The sequence below is a fragment of the Balaenoptera ricei genome, chromosome 5 (genome assembly GCF_028023285.1).
Source record: "Balaenoptera ricei isolate mBalRic1 chromosome 5, mBalRic1.hap2, whole genome shotgun sequence".
NCBI classification, from domain to species: domain Eukaryota; kingdom Metazoa; phylum Chordata; class Mammalia; order Artiodactyla; family Balaenopteridae; genus Balaenoptera; species Balaenoptera ricei.
Genome location: NC_082643.1, coordinates 98951822 through 98969877, shown reverse-complemented (window position 1 = coordinate 98969877; position 18056 = coordinate 98951822). Strand labels below are relative to the sequence as shown.

Below are 18056 nucleotides of genomic sequence, written 5' to 3'. Positions count from 1 at the left end.
TATATTGATTAGCCTCCCAGCCTCTCCAACACCATGGGACACAGGAGAACTTTCTCTTTTTCTTTTGGCTGCGTTGGGTTTTCATTGCTGCGCAAGGCCTTTCTCTAGTGGAGGAGAGCGGGGGCTGCTCTTCATTGTGGTGTGCGGGCTTCTCATTGTGGTGGCTTCTCTTGTTGAGGAGCACGGGCTCTAGGTCCGCGGCTTTAGCAGTTGCAGCACGTGGGCTCAGTAGTTGCAGCACGTGGACCCTAGAGTGCGTGGACTTCAGTAGTTGTGGCACATGGGCTCAGCAGTTGTGGCTTGCGGGCTCTAGAGAGCAGGCTCAGTAGTTGTGGCGCACAGGCTTAGTTGCTCCAGGGCATCTGGGAATCTTCCCGGACCAGGGATCGAACCCATGTCGCCTGCATTGGCAGGCAGATTCTTAACCACTGCGCCACCAGGGAAGTCCCAGGAGGACTCTCTCCATGTATCTTTCCCAGCAAAGAAATATTTCCTGAATGAATTGGGAACCATGTATTTCCGACAGATGAACATGGCCAGTGTGGCCCTGGACATGGCCTAGGTTTCCTGAGGCGGTTACCAGTACCTTTACCCAAAAGGTTCTGTGCTGGTCATCAGGAGCGGGGAGACTGTGGGGCACGATTCCACTACACGCCCAGAAAAGGAGCAGAGGAAAAATCAATCCTCGCTTGAAGATAATGGTGAGCAAGCCACCTAAGAACGGTTGCTTCTGTATAAGATGCGGAAGGAAAATCATACACCACGCTGGACTCAGAATTGCAAAATAAGCGTGCAGAGGGCTGAGACCCCATTCCTCTGCTTGCCTTGCCCTCTCTATCAAATAAGACACAGTAATTATTTGTGACTTACGTTCCTTGGAAAGTGTGAATTGACGAATCCATTTCTTTCCTCTTAGCCGTGGGAGGTGTAGGGATAGGACGGCGGGGGGGGTGCACCCCAACTCTGACTCTGGAGTCGGTCAACCTGAGGCCTAATAACTCAGCAGCTGGGGCTCTGCGGACCAAGGAAGGGTCCATTTCCAGAAAGACACTTTTCAGCTCTACTGCTCTTTAACCACAGACCAGCTGATCAAGAGGGACTCTCTTACCCCTGGCCCTCTTCCCCACTTGAGATTCCACCTAACCCAAGCAGAAACCTCCACCCTGGACTGTTGGTTTCTCCAGCTGCTGGGGGAACACTTCATGAAGCCCCACAAGGCAGGGGCAGGCACATGGCCTTAGGGACACACATCCCAATTGCTACATGGTCCAGTAACCTTGTCGGTCTGGCCCCTCTCCACATCAACCTCACCCCCGTCTTCTAGGAAGACATCAGTAGTCTCCATCGGCAATCCCAATCATATCCCACCTGGGGAGGGGGCCCACTCCCATCAGGAGAGTAGAGACTGGGGTGGGTGGAGCAATGAGATTGATACAGAAGAGCTTTCTGAAAGGAAGACTAATATATCTCCCCAACATAATTATCTCCTGAATTATTATACTGTTGAGTCCCCCCTACCCCTGCAACTTAAAATAGATCCAACCATATCTTAGAGCTTATTTGAAAACACCAGTAGAGCACTTTGGACTGAGTTCTTCCCATTTAAATAAGTCCAAGGATGTCGGTATGGGGATTGTTTTGCCAGCATTCTGTTTGGGATATAAACTTTTCCCCAAATGTCCATTCATTCATTCAATCATTCATTCAATGAATATTTATTGGGTACCTATGTTGTGCAAGTTTCTGTATTAATCTGAGAATTCAGCAGTAAATAAAACAAAGCCCCTGTGCACAGGGAGATAACACTCTAATAGGGGGTGACAGGTAACAAACAAGTAAACACATATTACATGATTTACGGTAGCTTAGAGATAAGATCTCTTAGAGCCAGAGGAACCCTCTGAAAAAGTAGACATGGGGAGGGAGAAGGAAAAGTTTTTTCTAGTAAGGGTTAAGTAAACCTCATCTAGAATATTTCCTGGTACTTAGAATGAAAGCAATATGGGGAAATGTTTTACATACACAAATGTAATAGCCAAGTCCTATTTTCTTCCTCAGAAATGCAAAGCTCTCAGCTCCCTGCAAGGTCTCTAGGAAGTGCTGCAGCCCCAGCCCAGGGCCAGCGTGTGTTTTCCCTGCCCACCCGGCACAGTGTGCCTGGACCGTGAATGGGTTAAGGTGGCCGCGAGATGCTTGGAGCGCTGCATAAGCAGCACGTGCGTCAGGAGTTCTAAGCATCCTTCATCTTCCCTATCTCCCGGTCCTAGGCTGTCAATCAGCTGTCACTTGCCCGCACATCAGCAGCGTGTGCACATCACCAGGCTGTCAGCAAAGCAGCTGATGAGACTGGGCTCCAGACTGTCGATCATCTTTGTTTCTCTTCGCCGCTCGGGAAATATTTTGGTTCAGAGAAACAAAGAAACCTGGGCAACAATGGCTCGTAGTCAGGCATTTACTCCTGTACATGAAAATAAGATCTTAACAAGCACTGATCATGCCTCACCCCCAAATGATGTTGGGGTCAGGGGTGGACAGAAGGAAGATTGAGAATCTGTTTTATTAGTAATTCTAGTTCCCTGAGCAGACCCTGACGGATTCACACACACACACACACACACACACACACACATACACACACACACACACAAAGCACAGGAACAGAAAACAATGATAACTTGAAGTTATCTGAGCTTATGCCTCAGACAAAAATAAGAAGACTCAGAGGATGGATGACTGCTTGGTTCGAGATTATTCACCATTGATCCGGCAGGCTTTTGGGGAGAGAGTAATTGTTGGATTGCCGAGTTCATTTATCTCCCAGGGAATTCTGAAAGGGCAGCTTCTGTACCCGACTCTCGCACTCTGTAGGGTGTGAGGCTGCTTGGGGCACCCACACACAGAAAGCGAGTGAACTCATCAGGACCCCCGATGAAGTGGGCTTGCCCGTGCTTGCAACAGGTGTCATTATGTTGAATGTAAAGACAGTCTGGAAAAGCCCCTTGTCTGGCACACTAGCTGCCCCTCTCACCCAAAATATTTATTAAAAATGTCCCAGCCTCTGAAAGCCCACAATATACAAATCTAAAGAGATGCTTCCGTCAATAAGTTTCATTTGAGCAAGTTGTCCTGCTTTCCACTGTTTGCCACTTTTGCAAAATCACCATCTATTTATTAGCATAATTAATCAACTCATCATACAATAGATCCAAATATTTAGTTGTCTAAAGTCCTGTAAAATTAAGAAAAAAAAAAAAGCACTGGTTGTACTCTAGTGGCTTTGAAATACATTTAGCAACAATCAGATCTTTCCATTGTGTATATCAAGAGCGCTATTACCTATCATTTACTCAATGCTCTGGACTGGCTCATTTGTACATACTGTGGTTGGTCCCATCATCAGCTCCGTGTTTGAGACATTTGGGATGTTTTACCCTCTGACAGACAGATCCCTTCACATGTGCAACGCTGATTTCTGAAAACGCATCTCTCTCTGATCTAACCGGACATTAATTGTCTTTGTGCTGACGTATTTATGCCTCTCGGTTTTACAGCACAACTAGCAAATCTGATCTCTGACAAGTTGGCTGAACCTAATCAGGACAGATCAGCTGTTACCCAAGGTGCCACAGGCTGTAATTTGAGGATCTTTACACAGTTATCACTCGCCAGAAAGACAAGGAGCTATAAATTCTGTCAACAAGAATCCCAAACTGTGTGGTCAAAGCAGCTGTGGCCTCCCCCGCCCCCAAGAAAACATAGCACTTGTCAAATAAATACCTGAGATAATTGATAAGAGGGAATTAGACGGATATAGCTGATACAGTGACTGTGAGGATATTTTTTTAAGGGGAACTTCAGAAGCAGAATGTTGGGTGTGAAGTGTTGTCAAGCATAAAGAAGGGTCGCAGGGAAGAGATGGATGGTAAGTCTCCACAATTCAGCTACCACTTATCATTGGGGGCCTTGGTTCACATTTGCCTCACTCTCTAAGCTGGCAAATGTCCAAACATCCTAAGCCTCGAAGGAAATCTCTTGCTGCCGAGTCGGGCTGCCACCCGGTGACAGTGCCTTGATCAGAGGCAGGAGGCCGGGATTATTGTCAGCCTGTCAGCACTGTATTATTCTCTGAAGACCCCTGTGGTTTTCTTATGGGCGCAAAAAGAGGGAATATTAGAGAAAATAAACTTTCTTACTGTATCGCTTTGGTCCATCTTCCAAACAAAAGGAAAGGGTTAATGTGGCGTCATCTTCAAAAAACTCGGTGGCAAATGCATCCCACCAGAGGTTGTCGCTATCCTGCAAAAAGACAGATCATTTATTTAACAGGCAAGAGTGGAAAAATATCTCAAAGGGGAAAAGAAAAGGGAAAAAGGCAGAAAAATCCAGTCATCGGAGGCTTGGGACTTAGCATATGTGTGTGGGTGTTCTGGAAGGGGTGTGGGCAGGCGTGTGGTCACTCTTCAAATTAATTGCCTCAAATGGGGACTGAATTCCAATTCAATAAACGAGTTAATGCAAAGCAAATGAAAATTAATTCTCGAGGACATATTTGGGGAGATTTAATAAACGTATTCTGGAGCACAATGTGACATTTTTTAAGAAAAAGGTTTGCTTTTAATGTAAAATGCATTCAGCTTTTTCTCTCTCTCTTTCTCTTTGCTCATTTAGGAGTCTGATTTTACAAACAGAAACCACAATATTACAACCAGGTTAAGGAGAGTACATTTTTTAACAATAATTAATTCAAAAAAACAGTTGTGTGTGGCTTGTAGCCTTCCTCTATGCAAATATCCCTAGAAAAGATACAGGTATTGCTACATGGATTTATGTAGAAAGATGAGTTTGTGCACAAGCAACCATCACATGCATATGGATTGTTCTTGAGGATTGGTTTAAGATTATAGGCAATCACTTGCTCGTTATTAAATCAGTTATTAAAAACAGAATAGTTCAGCAGAATGCAAACCATCCACATGAACTCTGTTTGTTTGTCTTGGGTTGAATGTTTCCCTTGCTCATCCAGAAAATAATTTGAAATTGGCCCAGTTGAAGGCCATTAAAATCATTGCTAAGCTTCAAGGGCAGGGGAAGGGCCTCCTCTAACAGGGAATTAGGAGGGTTATGCAAAGTGCTACATTTAAAAGGGGGAATCATACCTGGGCCTCATTCTCTGTATAGTGCTCGATTTACCCTCAAATTCTTAAGCGCAATCTTTTTCCAGAGAATTGTTGGTTAGCGCCAGATTTCAGGGCAAGATGTTTCCCAGCTGCCTGTCAGATGGGGGAGGGACACAGAGGGGCCTGCTTCTCCTCTCTTAAAGGCCCCCAACCCTGGGGCCCTGGCCAAGATCTCACCAGCCTCTCTTCCTCCCATTAAGTTGTTCTGCTTATGACAACATTAAGTTGCTGTCACTGGCAGGCCTTGGGAACAAGCCTTCAGTCCCAATGGGAATAATTAACGGTCCACTGAAGACTGATACTGTTCCTCTTTCCAGAAAAGAAGAAGCTTAGACAAATGAATGTCCTTGTCTCTTTTTCTCTGGCCTCCTCCCAATCGCCACACCAAAAGCCAACACTTTTCTTAGTAGAATACAGTAAATATAAAACCATCCAGGGGTATATCATGACTCCACATACAAACTACCCCCCCCATCTCCCTTCAGAAACAAATGTTTATTGAGCACTTATTACATGCAGACCCTCGGAATACACAGTAGGATAAGAGATTGGTCTCTACCCTCAAAGGCTCAAACCCACTGGCAGGACACAGCCGACTGAGCATCAAACAGACAGCCTCGCTCCACACCTGAGACCACGGCACAGGGCCTGAATGCTGTGGAAACTGTCAGAGCTTCTAGAAAAATCAGTGGGCTTGGAAGTGAAGAAGCAGCTGGGGCAAGAAACCCTATTTGGGAGCCTGGATACACAGGGTTTTTTAAATTTCAAATTGCTATACGGATGGAAAAAGAATAATGGTTAACATTTATTGAGCACTTACCACATGCCAAACACTGTTCTAAATACTTTATATACATTTTCTCACTTGTTCCTCATTACCACCCTGATTCTTGGTTTTGTTTTGTTTTTTTCCCTTGTCAGTACAATATCAGTTTCTTGTGAGTAGGGGCTCTGTTTTGCCTGCTTCTCCATCTCCCAGGCCCCAGACGGGGAAGAGGTCATGGTATTACTCAATGAAAGCTGTTCAGTGACTGGCTGGAACTACTCACGTTATCATCCCAGTTTTACAACTGCAGAAACGGATTAGGTGGTGAAGGTAACTTGCCCAAGTCCACTCGGCCAATAAACAGCAGAGCTGGGGTTCACATGTAGCTTTTTAAAATACTCAGGTTCATGCCATAATAGTTATTAAGTGTGGTGTCAAAATGCCGGTTCAAGGAATGATTGTCCCAGAACTATATTTTAATCATGTAATATGATATTAGAGAGAAAATGAAAGTGGGGGGAAGGCTTTCAGAATTCCTATACAGGGACTGGGACTTTCGGACATCTGAGATATGCCCCGGTCTCTGCCAACTCATTTCTCTGGCGTCTTTGGGAAGGCAAGGGCTAGGGTTCAGAAAGAAGGAAGGAAGATGCAAAAGGGCATATTTTGTCTCAGGCTGGTTTCTCCTCCAGCTCCTCGCTCTACTTACTGCCCCACTGCCAGGACTCACGCCCAGAAAGAGGCCGGCGCCATGCGGTAGGGCAGGTGGTATTACAACACTGGTGGAATTCGTCCTGTGGGCAATCCTCAGAGGAGACTCATCCCGACACTACCTCTTCCCAGCAATGTGAACTTGGACAGCTTATTTTACCTCCCTGACCCTGTTTCCTCACTTGGAAATTAAGGATAACAATAATGATAATAATAACAACAACAGTAATAACTATCTTGCACAGTAGATGCAACAACAGTTACATTAATAACTATCTTGCAAGGTAGATGTGAAAATTCAATAAGTTAATGGCTGTAACATGCCCAGCAGAGTTCCTGGAACACAGTAAAGATCAATACAATGCCCCTTTCCTACCTTTATCTACCATCTTTAACACCATTCCTAAGGGATGAAGCATTCCATGCTCTAAAGAACTCTACATCAAAAATGTTTATATATCAAGCATGTCTCCAAATCACTTCAACTATTTGTAACCCATTTACTATTATTGTTACTATTTGCAACAATACCTGTCTACAACACAGTGAAAACTCTGAATGGAAATTCATCAACTCCTTTTGGCCTGCTAATTGTTCAAAGGCCCAGTGACTAGATCAGTTCCTCTACCTCCATTTTCCTGTCATCTGATTCCTGGTTTTTAGCACGTCTGCTAGAAAATGGACTAGTGGAAGGTAAAAGCCCAGGGAGAACCCAGGCTGATCTGAAGTCACTAGGAGAAAAGAAAGGATTCAAGCTGTAAGGAGGTGGGAGAGTTGTCTATGAGCAGCCATACAGGTTCCACGGGGCCCAGACAAGTGAGTGTTGGCAGAAATCAAGGGGGGAGGGGGAGTGATGACCCAAGAAGAGGGGATGACATTTGATTCAAACTAACTATAATGGAACATGAGATGAGTCAATGTCTCAGGAAATGTCAGGACAGTTTTGGTAGGAGAAGGTCATATCAGGTGACTATACACACACAAAAAAATCAATTGGCTTTGGTCACAAATCTTGGAAGAACATTCCAAAACTAAAAGTGTGATATGTGCTTTCACAGGGCCAGACACGTAATAGGTACATAATAGAATATATACACATTTTGGCTGATAGAATGAATGAGTGGATGAAAGACTGGAATTCCTTTTTGTTCCATCAAAAACCCAACTCAAGAAAATTGCTTACACGGTTTTTGTGAGCTCTAGATGGTTGACCCTACTTTGTCTATTGGCCAATATTTTTAAACTGACACAAAAAAATTTTGGATATTATTTTTAAGCTATAGTTGTCAACTGCCCCCCAACACACATATATAAAGCTTTTGAATTAGTCCTCAGTTATGAGAGGAAAAATGCTGATGGAGAAAGGGAATTAAAAAGTAGTATTTTTAAGAAAATATTACTAAACATCAAGTACAGGCCAGTCTTGACTTGGCTTTTTTCTGAAGGAAGGAGATCATGGAAAGAATACATGTTTGGGGGACCCTGGGTTAACAGTAGTACCCATAACTCAATATTTTCTAAGTTTTTTCCATGAATTGAAACATCTTATATTCACAACTGCCCTAATTGTCCCAAGGGGCAGAGCAGGCATCCTTAGAAGAATTTATACCCTTAACCTCTATGCTACATTGGCTTCAACATACGAATTCTGCCTCTTATTCGCTGATGACCTAAGTCAAGCCTCCTAACTTGTTTGCATCTATTTGCTCATTTGCAAAGTGGGAACAATCAGTTCAGTGGACTGTGAGGGCTAAGGAGAAACTGCCCAGCACATAATAGTTGCTCAATAAATGGCAGCTATTATAAATTATTTCTTATGGTCGCCTTTGACCTTCAGATATTTACAAACAGAGAATCTGAATTTCAAAAAAGTTAAACTCCTTAGTAAAGATCAGACAGCTAGAAAGTGGCAAAGATAAAGTTCACATCCAAGTCTGCCTAATTCCAGTCTATTTTTTAAAATAGCAAAATGGAGAGGAAGGTACAGAGAATTTCCACACCCTCCCTGCCCGCACACATGCATAGCCTCCCCCGTTACCAACAGCCCTCACCACCCACAGCAGCAGATTTGTTACAGTTGATGAACTGACCAGGCCAGGTTTCTTCCAAATAATTCTGCTTAAAAAGTGATTTTCCACCTTAGGTTGAAGAAAAAAAGATTCACAAGAGTAGAAGAAGAGGCCAGCATTAATTAGCAAGAGGAAATTTTGCTTGAACAGATCTCCTCCTCCAGTTCTTTCAGATTTTGCCCCCTTTCCCCCACCTTCATGTTGTTTTTCTGAAAATAAACCTCCTCTCTGAACATCCCTTCCTTCCATTTTGCTGGCTGGTATAGTTCCTGGGATCAGTGAGGCGATTTTATGGAAGACATTTGCCTAATGACTAGGCCAGGAGTCCAGGCAGCCGCTGCAATGCAGCTACAAAGACCTGTGCTGAACCAAATACGAAACCTCTGGCAGAAGATCTTACAGTGAGACTGGTGGAATCTCAGTTCTCAGCCACAGAGCTGAGCTAACAACCTCCTGAGTTGTGGACAATGATAAAAAAATCAGTGCCACCATTATTCAACTTCTAGATGTTGGTCATCTAGATGGTCTGAGCCTTGCAGACAAAGGCAACATGTACAAGAGACCAAGGAAATATAACAGAAAATGACTGGTCACGATTCTGCAGTTCTATCTATCCACAGGCTAATACTTCTGTCTCCTGATTGCATACTTGACACCTCCATCATTGGAGAAATGGAAGAACCGAGGAGTTCCCTTGGGAGCAGGTCACATGGCCAAGTCCAATAAGCTGACCAGTAGGAGGCTGTGTGAGGAAAGTTTCCAGGGCTGTTTCGCAGCAAGGATTCCAAAGAGGAGCTCACTAAGTCTGGTTTCCCCTAAGGTGTGAAGGGAAGGTAGGATGTTGCCGCCCACTCTCCATGCAGGCAATCCCCTCAAGTCAAACCAATGTGGAGAATAACTAGGAAGGGCCTTGAGACTGACCAGCAGGTCGAGATCAAACTCTCAAGACTTGGAGGTAAAGGTTATGACAAATGCCTTTAAAAACAAACCAATAGGGCTTCCCTGGTGGTGCAGTGGATGAGAATCTGCCTGCCAATGCAGGGCACATGGGTTCGAGCCCTGGTCTGGGAGGATCCCACATGCCGCGGAGCGACTCAGCCCGTGAGCCACAACTACTGAGCCTGCGCGTCTGGAGCCTGTGCTCCGCAACAAGAGAGGCCATGACAGTGAGAGGCCCGCGCACCGCGATGAAGAGTGGCCCCCGCTCGCCGCAATTGGAGAAAGCCCTCGCACGGAAACGAAGACCCAGCACAGCCAAAAATAAATATAAATTAATTAATTAATTAACAACAACAACAACAACAACAACAAACCAATAGCCTGAGGTTTTTGGTAGGTGGGGTGGCCGAGCACACCAGTTACTGCCACATAGCATAGATACGACATTTGGTGGATATATCGGAAAAGACGTTCTATCCAGGGAAAAACCACTCTTACCACTCTGGGGACCAGCATAGTCAGGAGTTGGCCTGTGTGGAGCCAAAGGACCCAGCAACTTACCTTGTCAAACCAAGGGTCCCTCTTTAACCATTTCCTGCCTCCTTGTCTTTGCATATGTTTTTCTTTTGGCCTGGCATGTCCAGCAAATACCAAGTCCCAGTCCTTTGATTCCTTTTTTCCCTGTCTCCTGTACTAGGAAAGCTTGATACCTCTACCCCTGTTAGAGTGTGGATCATATTATAATTGAATCACTGTCTTGTAATATAAATTTATCTAAACTTGTGGCTGCTGTAGAGGACCATGAGATGCTTAAGGATATGGGCCGGGCATTAGCATCTCTCCATCCTCAACAGATCTCCCACCTATAAATCACCCAGTAGGGAGTGGAACAGATGGTGAGGCCGTAACCACACAGTGAGTAAGATTCTTCCTCTAAGATTGCAGGAATCTTACGTCTAAACTCAGTGGCTAGGGGACCAGGACAGTGTACAAGCAGAGGCTTCTCTCTGTCATATCACTGTTGCCTCACTTTTCATCAGTGGATGCACCAACCATGCATGTGACAAGTTCAGAAATTACCTCCCACCTACACTGCCATTCTACTGAACCATCTTTGGACATTTTTTTTGTTCTTTTCAGTGAAACATTGGTTAAGTGAATACACTTCATTGATTGTAACTGAAATAAGTGATGTTTAAAAATAAATAAAGAAAGAAAGAAATGATGTTTTACTTTATTAATTTTTAAAAATAGAGAATAGAGGATAGTATGGTGAAGGCCTGTGGCCCATTATCCAGAATTAACAATTATTAAAATAATATCTTTCTTTCCTTTTTAAAAGGAATTAAAAATTATAAATAAAAATAAACGTCCTGGGTCTCCATAGCTTTCTGTATTTTTCTCTCCCTTCCCCCAGGCTCCCATAAACAACCATTTCGTGAAAATCATATGGCCCTTCCTAGCCCATCTTTTATATTTATATACATACATGAATCCATTCATATATAGCCCTGTTTTATGTTTTTAATATTTTATTTAAATGATATCATACATTATGTTTCCTTCTTTAAACTTTTTTTTTTTTCATTCAACATTGTGTTTTGGAGACGTCTCCATTTTATATATCAGGGCCTCTTCTTTCCTTATATAAGCTACATGGTAGTACACTAGATGAAAACAATATATTTTATTTAAGCATTTTGCTACTAATGATCTCTAGACAGTTTCTTATTTTTTGCCATTACAACAATGCTGCGATAAGTATCTTTGCAGTGTCCCTTTGTGTTAATGTGTAAGAATTTCTCTGGGGCATATATCTAAAGCGGCCATGCCTAGGCATAGGGTGTGTACTTGTGTATATTTTGGCTCTTCCATTAGGAGGTCCCTATGCTTCCAGATTGAAGACTTCTGGTCTGAAGATGCACAGGTAGAGATGAAACTAAGAGCATTTCTAAGCGATATATTTCCAAGTGAGATCTAACAACAAGATCCACAGAATTCCAAAACAGAGTCCACTCTGCCAGGAGAAGGATGAGCATCTGAAAGTCCAAACAATATGCAATGATGGAAATACCACTACTAATAAAAGTTCTCCTATCATTCTTTTAAAGGCAGAGTGTATCCCAGGGACTTCATTAACCAAAAGGAGGATGAGTTCTTGACACAACACAAGAAACGAAGCAGAGCTGCTTCATGGTCCTCCGAAATGGCTCATGAGACAGAATGATTGAGTACCAAACACCCCAATGTGTGGGCGCAGGGGTAGGGAGTGAGGGGCATCTAACTCCATCCACTCTGCCACGAGGCTTCTCATGGAGGTCATGCCTGCCTTTACCTTTCAATCCTGGCTATTGTTTAGTACCTGAACAGTGCATATTTAGTGCTTAGTGAATATTAATAAGTAAAAAGTGGATTATTTTCCCAAAGCTGGAAAGTAACAATAGCAGAGAGCAGCGTCCGGGTAAACAAAGAGGAAATTAACTCCGCCTGAACCCAGACCGGGGTGGAGGGATGCGGCCTACAATTCTCGTATATTTTAATTCGGTAAAAACACATTAAAGCTCCTCCACTCTAAGTAATCCCCTCTATACATCTCTGTGATGAAAATCCTTGGTCCCTTTGTCCCATCTCACAGGTGAGCCAAGTAGCCCCAGCAGCCAAATCATATACCAGGGTGAGAGATGCACTCAGGTCAAATAGCAGAAGAGAGTCTTAATTATATTTAAAACTCCACAAAAGCATTTTGCTTCCAACCCGGATTCTCTTCCATTCCTATCTCTGTCCCTCTCCACCAAAAACAGGATCCTGGTGCCAGGGTTGCCCCCCAGCATCTTTAACTTAAGCACTGACAGGTTATGTGGGATTTTTGCCAGAGTAATTATTTTTCAATTCAACAATAATGAGAAATTACCATGGCAACCACTTGTCACGTGGCACACATACACCCCCTCCAAAGAATGAACCATACATAAAGCATCTATTTCTTGAAAAGTGTGTTTTTTCAATGAAAATAAACTTAAACAGGTCAAAGTGGAGAGAATGTATGAAGGGGTCTGGAAACAGGAAGGTGAGGAGGGCATTGACTTTCTTCAGTATCTTGCGGTTCTAGAAAATAATGATATCTCATCACCCTACTGTCTTATATGCACGCACACATAGATAGCACACTATTCATTTGTATCTTACCATTGTGGTCACTCTCATCTTACACATGTCAGTTGACCTCTCTTAGAAAACACTGCAGAAAAAACATGTGTCTCCAGGACCAAGACTGATGCACACTTGGCTAGACTTGCTTTCCCTAAATTTCTTTGCCTGTCACTTGCATATGTTGAGACAGAAGACAATAATCTCCTGCCAAATCTCCTGGCTTTCCCTTTCTAGAGACTCTCACACACTGAAGGGGGTGCAGGTTTTTATTTTCTCTAACTACAAAGGTCTTTTTTCTTCCTTCATTTCTCCAAACCTAGGAGTCTTGTATCAAACCATGTTTTTTTCCAAATTAGCCACATTTAATAATAATAGTCAACAGTTACATAGCATTTCTGTGTGCCGGCCACCATTCTGAATCCATTGAATAATATAAACTCCTTGAAACCTCACAATGACCCTAGGGGCTAAGTCCTATTATTCATGCCATTCTATAGATGAGAAAACTGAGGCACAGAGAAGTTAAATATCTGCTTAAGATTATGAAGCTAACTAGTAGCAGAGATATTTCAAACACAGGGACTCTGGCTCTTGAGTTTGGGCTCATATAAGCACTTTACTACGATGTTCTTTGTCTAGAGCAATGTTCTTCAAAATTTCTACTGTCTTTTTAGTTGTTTCAATCTCCAATTAATGCACTGAATGTTTGGGGCTCTGTTTCCTGAACAGACAGCCCAAAGCAAGGCTTTCCATCACATCGATGCAATTCTACATCGAGACACAGAAATAAAAGTAATAGGGTAAGATCATTTGCTCTCACTAGCTGGTAATTTTGCACAAGCATGTAATGAACACAGGGAGAGAATTTTAAATTCCCCCTTTTTATTTAACGTTATGGAATTTTTTTTTAATCTCATGTCCCAGAGGTTGTAGTTTTGTTTTTTATAAATTTATTTATTCATTTATTCTTTGGCTGGGTTGGGTCTTTGTTGCTTTGTGCAGGCTTTCTCTAGTTGCGGCGAGCAGGGGCTACTCTTGACTTATTGCAGTGGCTTCTCTTTGTTGTGGAGCATGGGCTCTAGGCACACTGGCTGCAGTAGTTGCAGCATGCGGGCTTCAGTAGCTGTGGCACGCAGGCTCAGTAGTTGTGGAACACGGGCTTAGTTGCTCTGCGTCATGTGGGATCTTCCCAGACCAGGGCTTGAACCTGTGTCCCCTGCATCGGCAGGCATATTCTTAACCACTACGCCACCAGGGAAGTCCCCCAGAGGTTGTAGTTTTATTTTGTTTTTTTTTCTCTCTCATTCTCAACTATGACTTTGTTTATTCTCAACTAAATTGCATTTGATTTTACAGTAAACGTTAGTTATCATTTTAACAGAGAAACTCTAAAACGGCTTGTTACTAAGAGAGTAAATTATGTGTCTTGATAGAACATCTCAGGGTTTCACTCACAATTTGAGGCTTCCCTTTTAGAAAGTGTCTACTACATTTCACTCCCTTGTGCTGCTGCCTTGGGAGAGACGTTTCTTAAAACAGGCAGAGACAGGAATTGGCGTCCAGCAGATATGCCTCTGCAGCTAAATCTACATCAAACACCCCAAACACCTGGAAAAATCATGTATTTCAACCTCTGTCCTTGACCTACTAAAGTATTAATTAATTGTGAGGATTCCAAAGAGAAATGCTATTTACAATAATCTAAAAATAATGACTAAAATGTATACAAGTTGAGGTGCCAAAAATAAGCTTTGGACTTATTGCAACTATTATGAAATAATAATTTTTTTAAAAGCTTGGATTGCTATCAGCTTTATGAGGCCCGGATCTCTACCCGCGCCTGTGCATTTGCTAACATCTGGCAGGCATGCAACAAATAAGTACTCAATTACTTGATTATTTAAATTATTTCATTTAACAAATAAATATTTGTTTAATTAAAACCAGCATATTCTCAAAACCCTGAAGAAACACAATCGTGTTTTCATGATGGTTGGACACTTCTATTCTCTTTTTTGTTCACGTGTCTGTTAAGCAGGGGTGTTAAATATTTAATGAGTGACTCAACGAAAGTGCTTAGGAGTTTCACAATGAATTACTTTCTAGTCTTCACAGAATCCCTATCAAGTTGGTACTCTTATTATCCCAATTTAAATGGGGAAACGGAGGCCTCAGGAGGTCAAGATATATACCCAAGGTCACAGACCAAGTAAGGGGCAACACTGGGATTTGGTTCCTGAATATTGTGATTCCTGAATGTTTGTTTCTAGCTGCAAAGTTTCACTGCCTGTTCTCATCTATACTGTTCTGGTGTGAAGGAGGAGGAGTATTTTCTTCATAATTAAATTTCCTCTGTTAGACTCCAACCTGGAAACACGCACTCTGACATATCAAAAAAATAATATACTAGGGACCCTGTGCAAACCCACTTTGAAAATGACCTAGCGAAGCATTACTCTAGAAGCATGGGTCTCGCTGGTGACAGTTCTGGGCGGCGAGCACCATACCTCATATTACATCATACCCTCTAGGTGTGAGAGGTCCTGAGAGGCAGGATAATGTGATGAGGCAGCAACTCATATATCTTGGGAAAAGTGCACCATAAAATCAGGCACAAATTTTCTGTTCCAACATACACACAGCGGACAATGAGAGAACACTTCTGGAAAAGTTTGCAAGATGCAAAAGCTTGATTTTGTGACCTGCCCAATTGCATCGGAATCAAACGACAGGAATAATTCTTAGAGTTACCACTCAAAATTGGAAGGCCGTGCCAGGACTGAAGCAAGAAAAGAAAACTCGTGTTTTTCCCTCTTCTTCCTTGGGAAAAGGGAAAAGGTTTTTGTTCACAAAGAAAAATAGAAGAAATCCAGCATAATCTCAAAACTCAGAAGGAAAATAATAGGTTTCTCTTGATGATGGTTGAAGGCCTCCATACTCTTTTCAGTTTACACATCAGTTTATTGGGGTCTTAGATTCCCTCTAAGTCTGTATCACAGTTCCCAGCTTCTCCCTGGGCTCCAGGATCCCTGGCTCCAGCTGCATCACCAACTTCCCCTCTTGTTAACCAAAGAGGCATCTCAGACTGAACAAGGCCAAAGCCCTATTTTTACCACACCTCAAACCTATTCTCCCCACTCTTTTCTATGTCAATAATGTAATTCCAAGTTGTCATTCTCTTAGCCCAGACTTTTAGGACATATTCTTGACTTCGCTCTTTTCCTAAGTCCACACCCCCAATCCATCAGCAATCTATTTCCAACCTAGAATAGAGCCCACCCACATTTCTCTCCCTCCACCCGCACTCCTTGTCTGGGCCTCCAGTACCTCCAGCCCGGACAGCAGTGATTGCTTCCTAATCTTTCTCTCTGCCAGCACGCTGTTTCCCTGTACCTGTGCTCTGCTGAGAAGCCTGCATGATCTTTGAACAACTCCCACTAGATCGCATCACTCCCTGTCGAAACCATCCGGTGGATTCCCATTGCTGCTTTTAGCCATGGAGCAAACTGCCTTGCGTGGTTGGGACTTGGTATTTTTCCTTGGCCTCAATTCCCTTCATTGAACACAGCTCACGAGCCTGGGCTCTTGCCACACAGACCTTCCTTCTAACCCGGGGCCACACTCTGGTCCACCACAGAGACATTTGCACTCGCTGTTCCATCCGTGAGTGGATGCCTTTCCTCTACTTGGCGTAGCTTTCTCTTCCTTGTCATTCAAATCTCAAGTTCTGTGTCACTTGTCACTAGTCTACAGGAGCCAACTTTTTTACCTAATCAGTCAATGTTTTTTCTCCAGGAGGCACTTATCACTTGATTTGGTCTATTTGTTGTCTTCCTACCTACTAAAAAACATAAGCTCGTTGGGATCCTGCTGCCCACTTTGCTGTAGAACCTGGTACACAGTAGGTGCTTAATAAATGATGGCTTGAATAAATGAAAATACCAAAAAATGTGTTAAGAAAAAAGAAAAGAGAAATCTTATCAAAGAGACCACATTAATCTCTCTTTTGGACTTCTACAGGGCAACAATTCCCAGATCCAGACTTGTCACAGCGCATTTGGCTACAACTACATAATAGAGTACTAGGAATCTACCAGAATCTTTATTCCCTTTAATTTTTAAAATAAATATATATCATGAATTAAAAGCATTAAAAATATTCATGCCCTTTGACTTAGTAATTCTATTTCTGGGAATCCATCCAAAGGACATAATCCAAAACTATGTAAATGTTTTATATGCAAAAGTATTCACCATAGGAGCCTTCATAATAGCAAAAAAAAACCAAAAAACTAGAAATAATGTGCTGCCCTACAAGGGAGAAATGATTCCAGAAACCGTGATACGTCCACTAGAAAGAAAATAGGAATCTTTAAACATAATGTTTACCCATGGTTTATAATAACACAAAGGCATGCTTAGGTTATAATGTAAAATGAAGAAAGCAAGATGGATAAACAGAGCAGTAGGGCAGAATGGAGGGCTGAGAGACAGAAGCATGCATGGCACCTGGGTCTATGAAAGAGGTGGCCTTATGGGGGAGTGGGAAGGGATAGACAAATGGGTAACTAGTGTTGGCTTTTCACATGGAAAAAATAAATTTGATTCCACTTCACATAACCAAATATAAATTCCAGATGGATGAAACATATAAATGAAGAAAAACAAAGTTTTCAAACTATTTGAAGAAAAGAGAGCATATTTTGTGTGACCTCAGAACAGGGGGAAAATTTGTAAACAAACACAAGACAAATCATATGAGAAACAAGCGATCCATTTGAATCCATCAAAATATAAACATTTAATGCGACAAAAGACATTGTAAACATGCTACAGTATAAATGACGAGCTGGAAGAGGATTCGTAACTAGGATATATAACGAACTGTTTCAGATTAAAAATCAATAACATATAAAAGAGCAAAAAATGTGAAAGTACCATTCCCAGAAAGCGGTCAATAAAGCAATGAAGAGATATTCTATTTCACTTGTAGTCAAGAAAAGGTAGATTAAATCCAAGCCCTTGAACATCCATGTGATTGTCAAAAAAAAAAAAACTGAACTATGCCACACGTCGCTGGAGAGCTGAGGAAACAGGAACTCTCACACACTGCGGTCACTTCTCATCGTAGTCTGAAAGCCCTGATGCACAAAGTAGGCAGATGCCAGCATTACCCACCCACTCAGCACCTACCACTCTCCTGGACGTCGTTGCAGCCTGACAAACTTTCCCTTTATCCCTTCC

At 42.6% G+C, this 18056-nt stretch overlaps 1 protein-coding gene across 9 annotated transcripts in view; it reads right to left on the bottom strand.

Annotated features, from left to right (window-relative positions):
• Nucleotides 1-18056, bottom strand: part of LDB2 (LIM domain binding 2) — a 383449-nt gene that overhangs the window by 238311 nt on the left and 127082 nt on the right. For all 9 annotated transcript variants that reach the window (XM_059923296.1, XM_059923298.1, XM_059923299.1 and 6 more), the window contains exon 2: nt 4194-4296. In XM_059923296.1, the coding sequence (XP_059779279.1) occupies nt 4194-4296 (103 nt within the window). The remainder of the gene's footprint in view (nt 1-4193; nt 4297-18056) is intronic.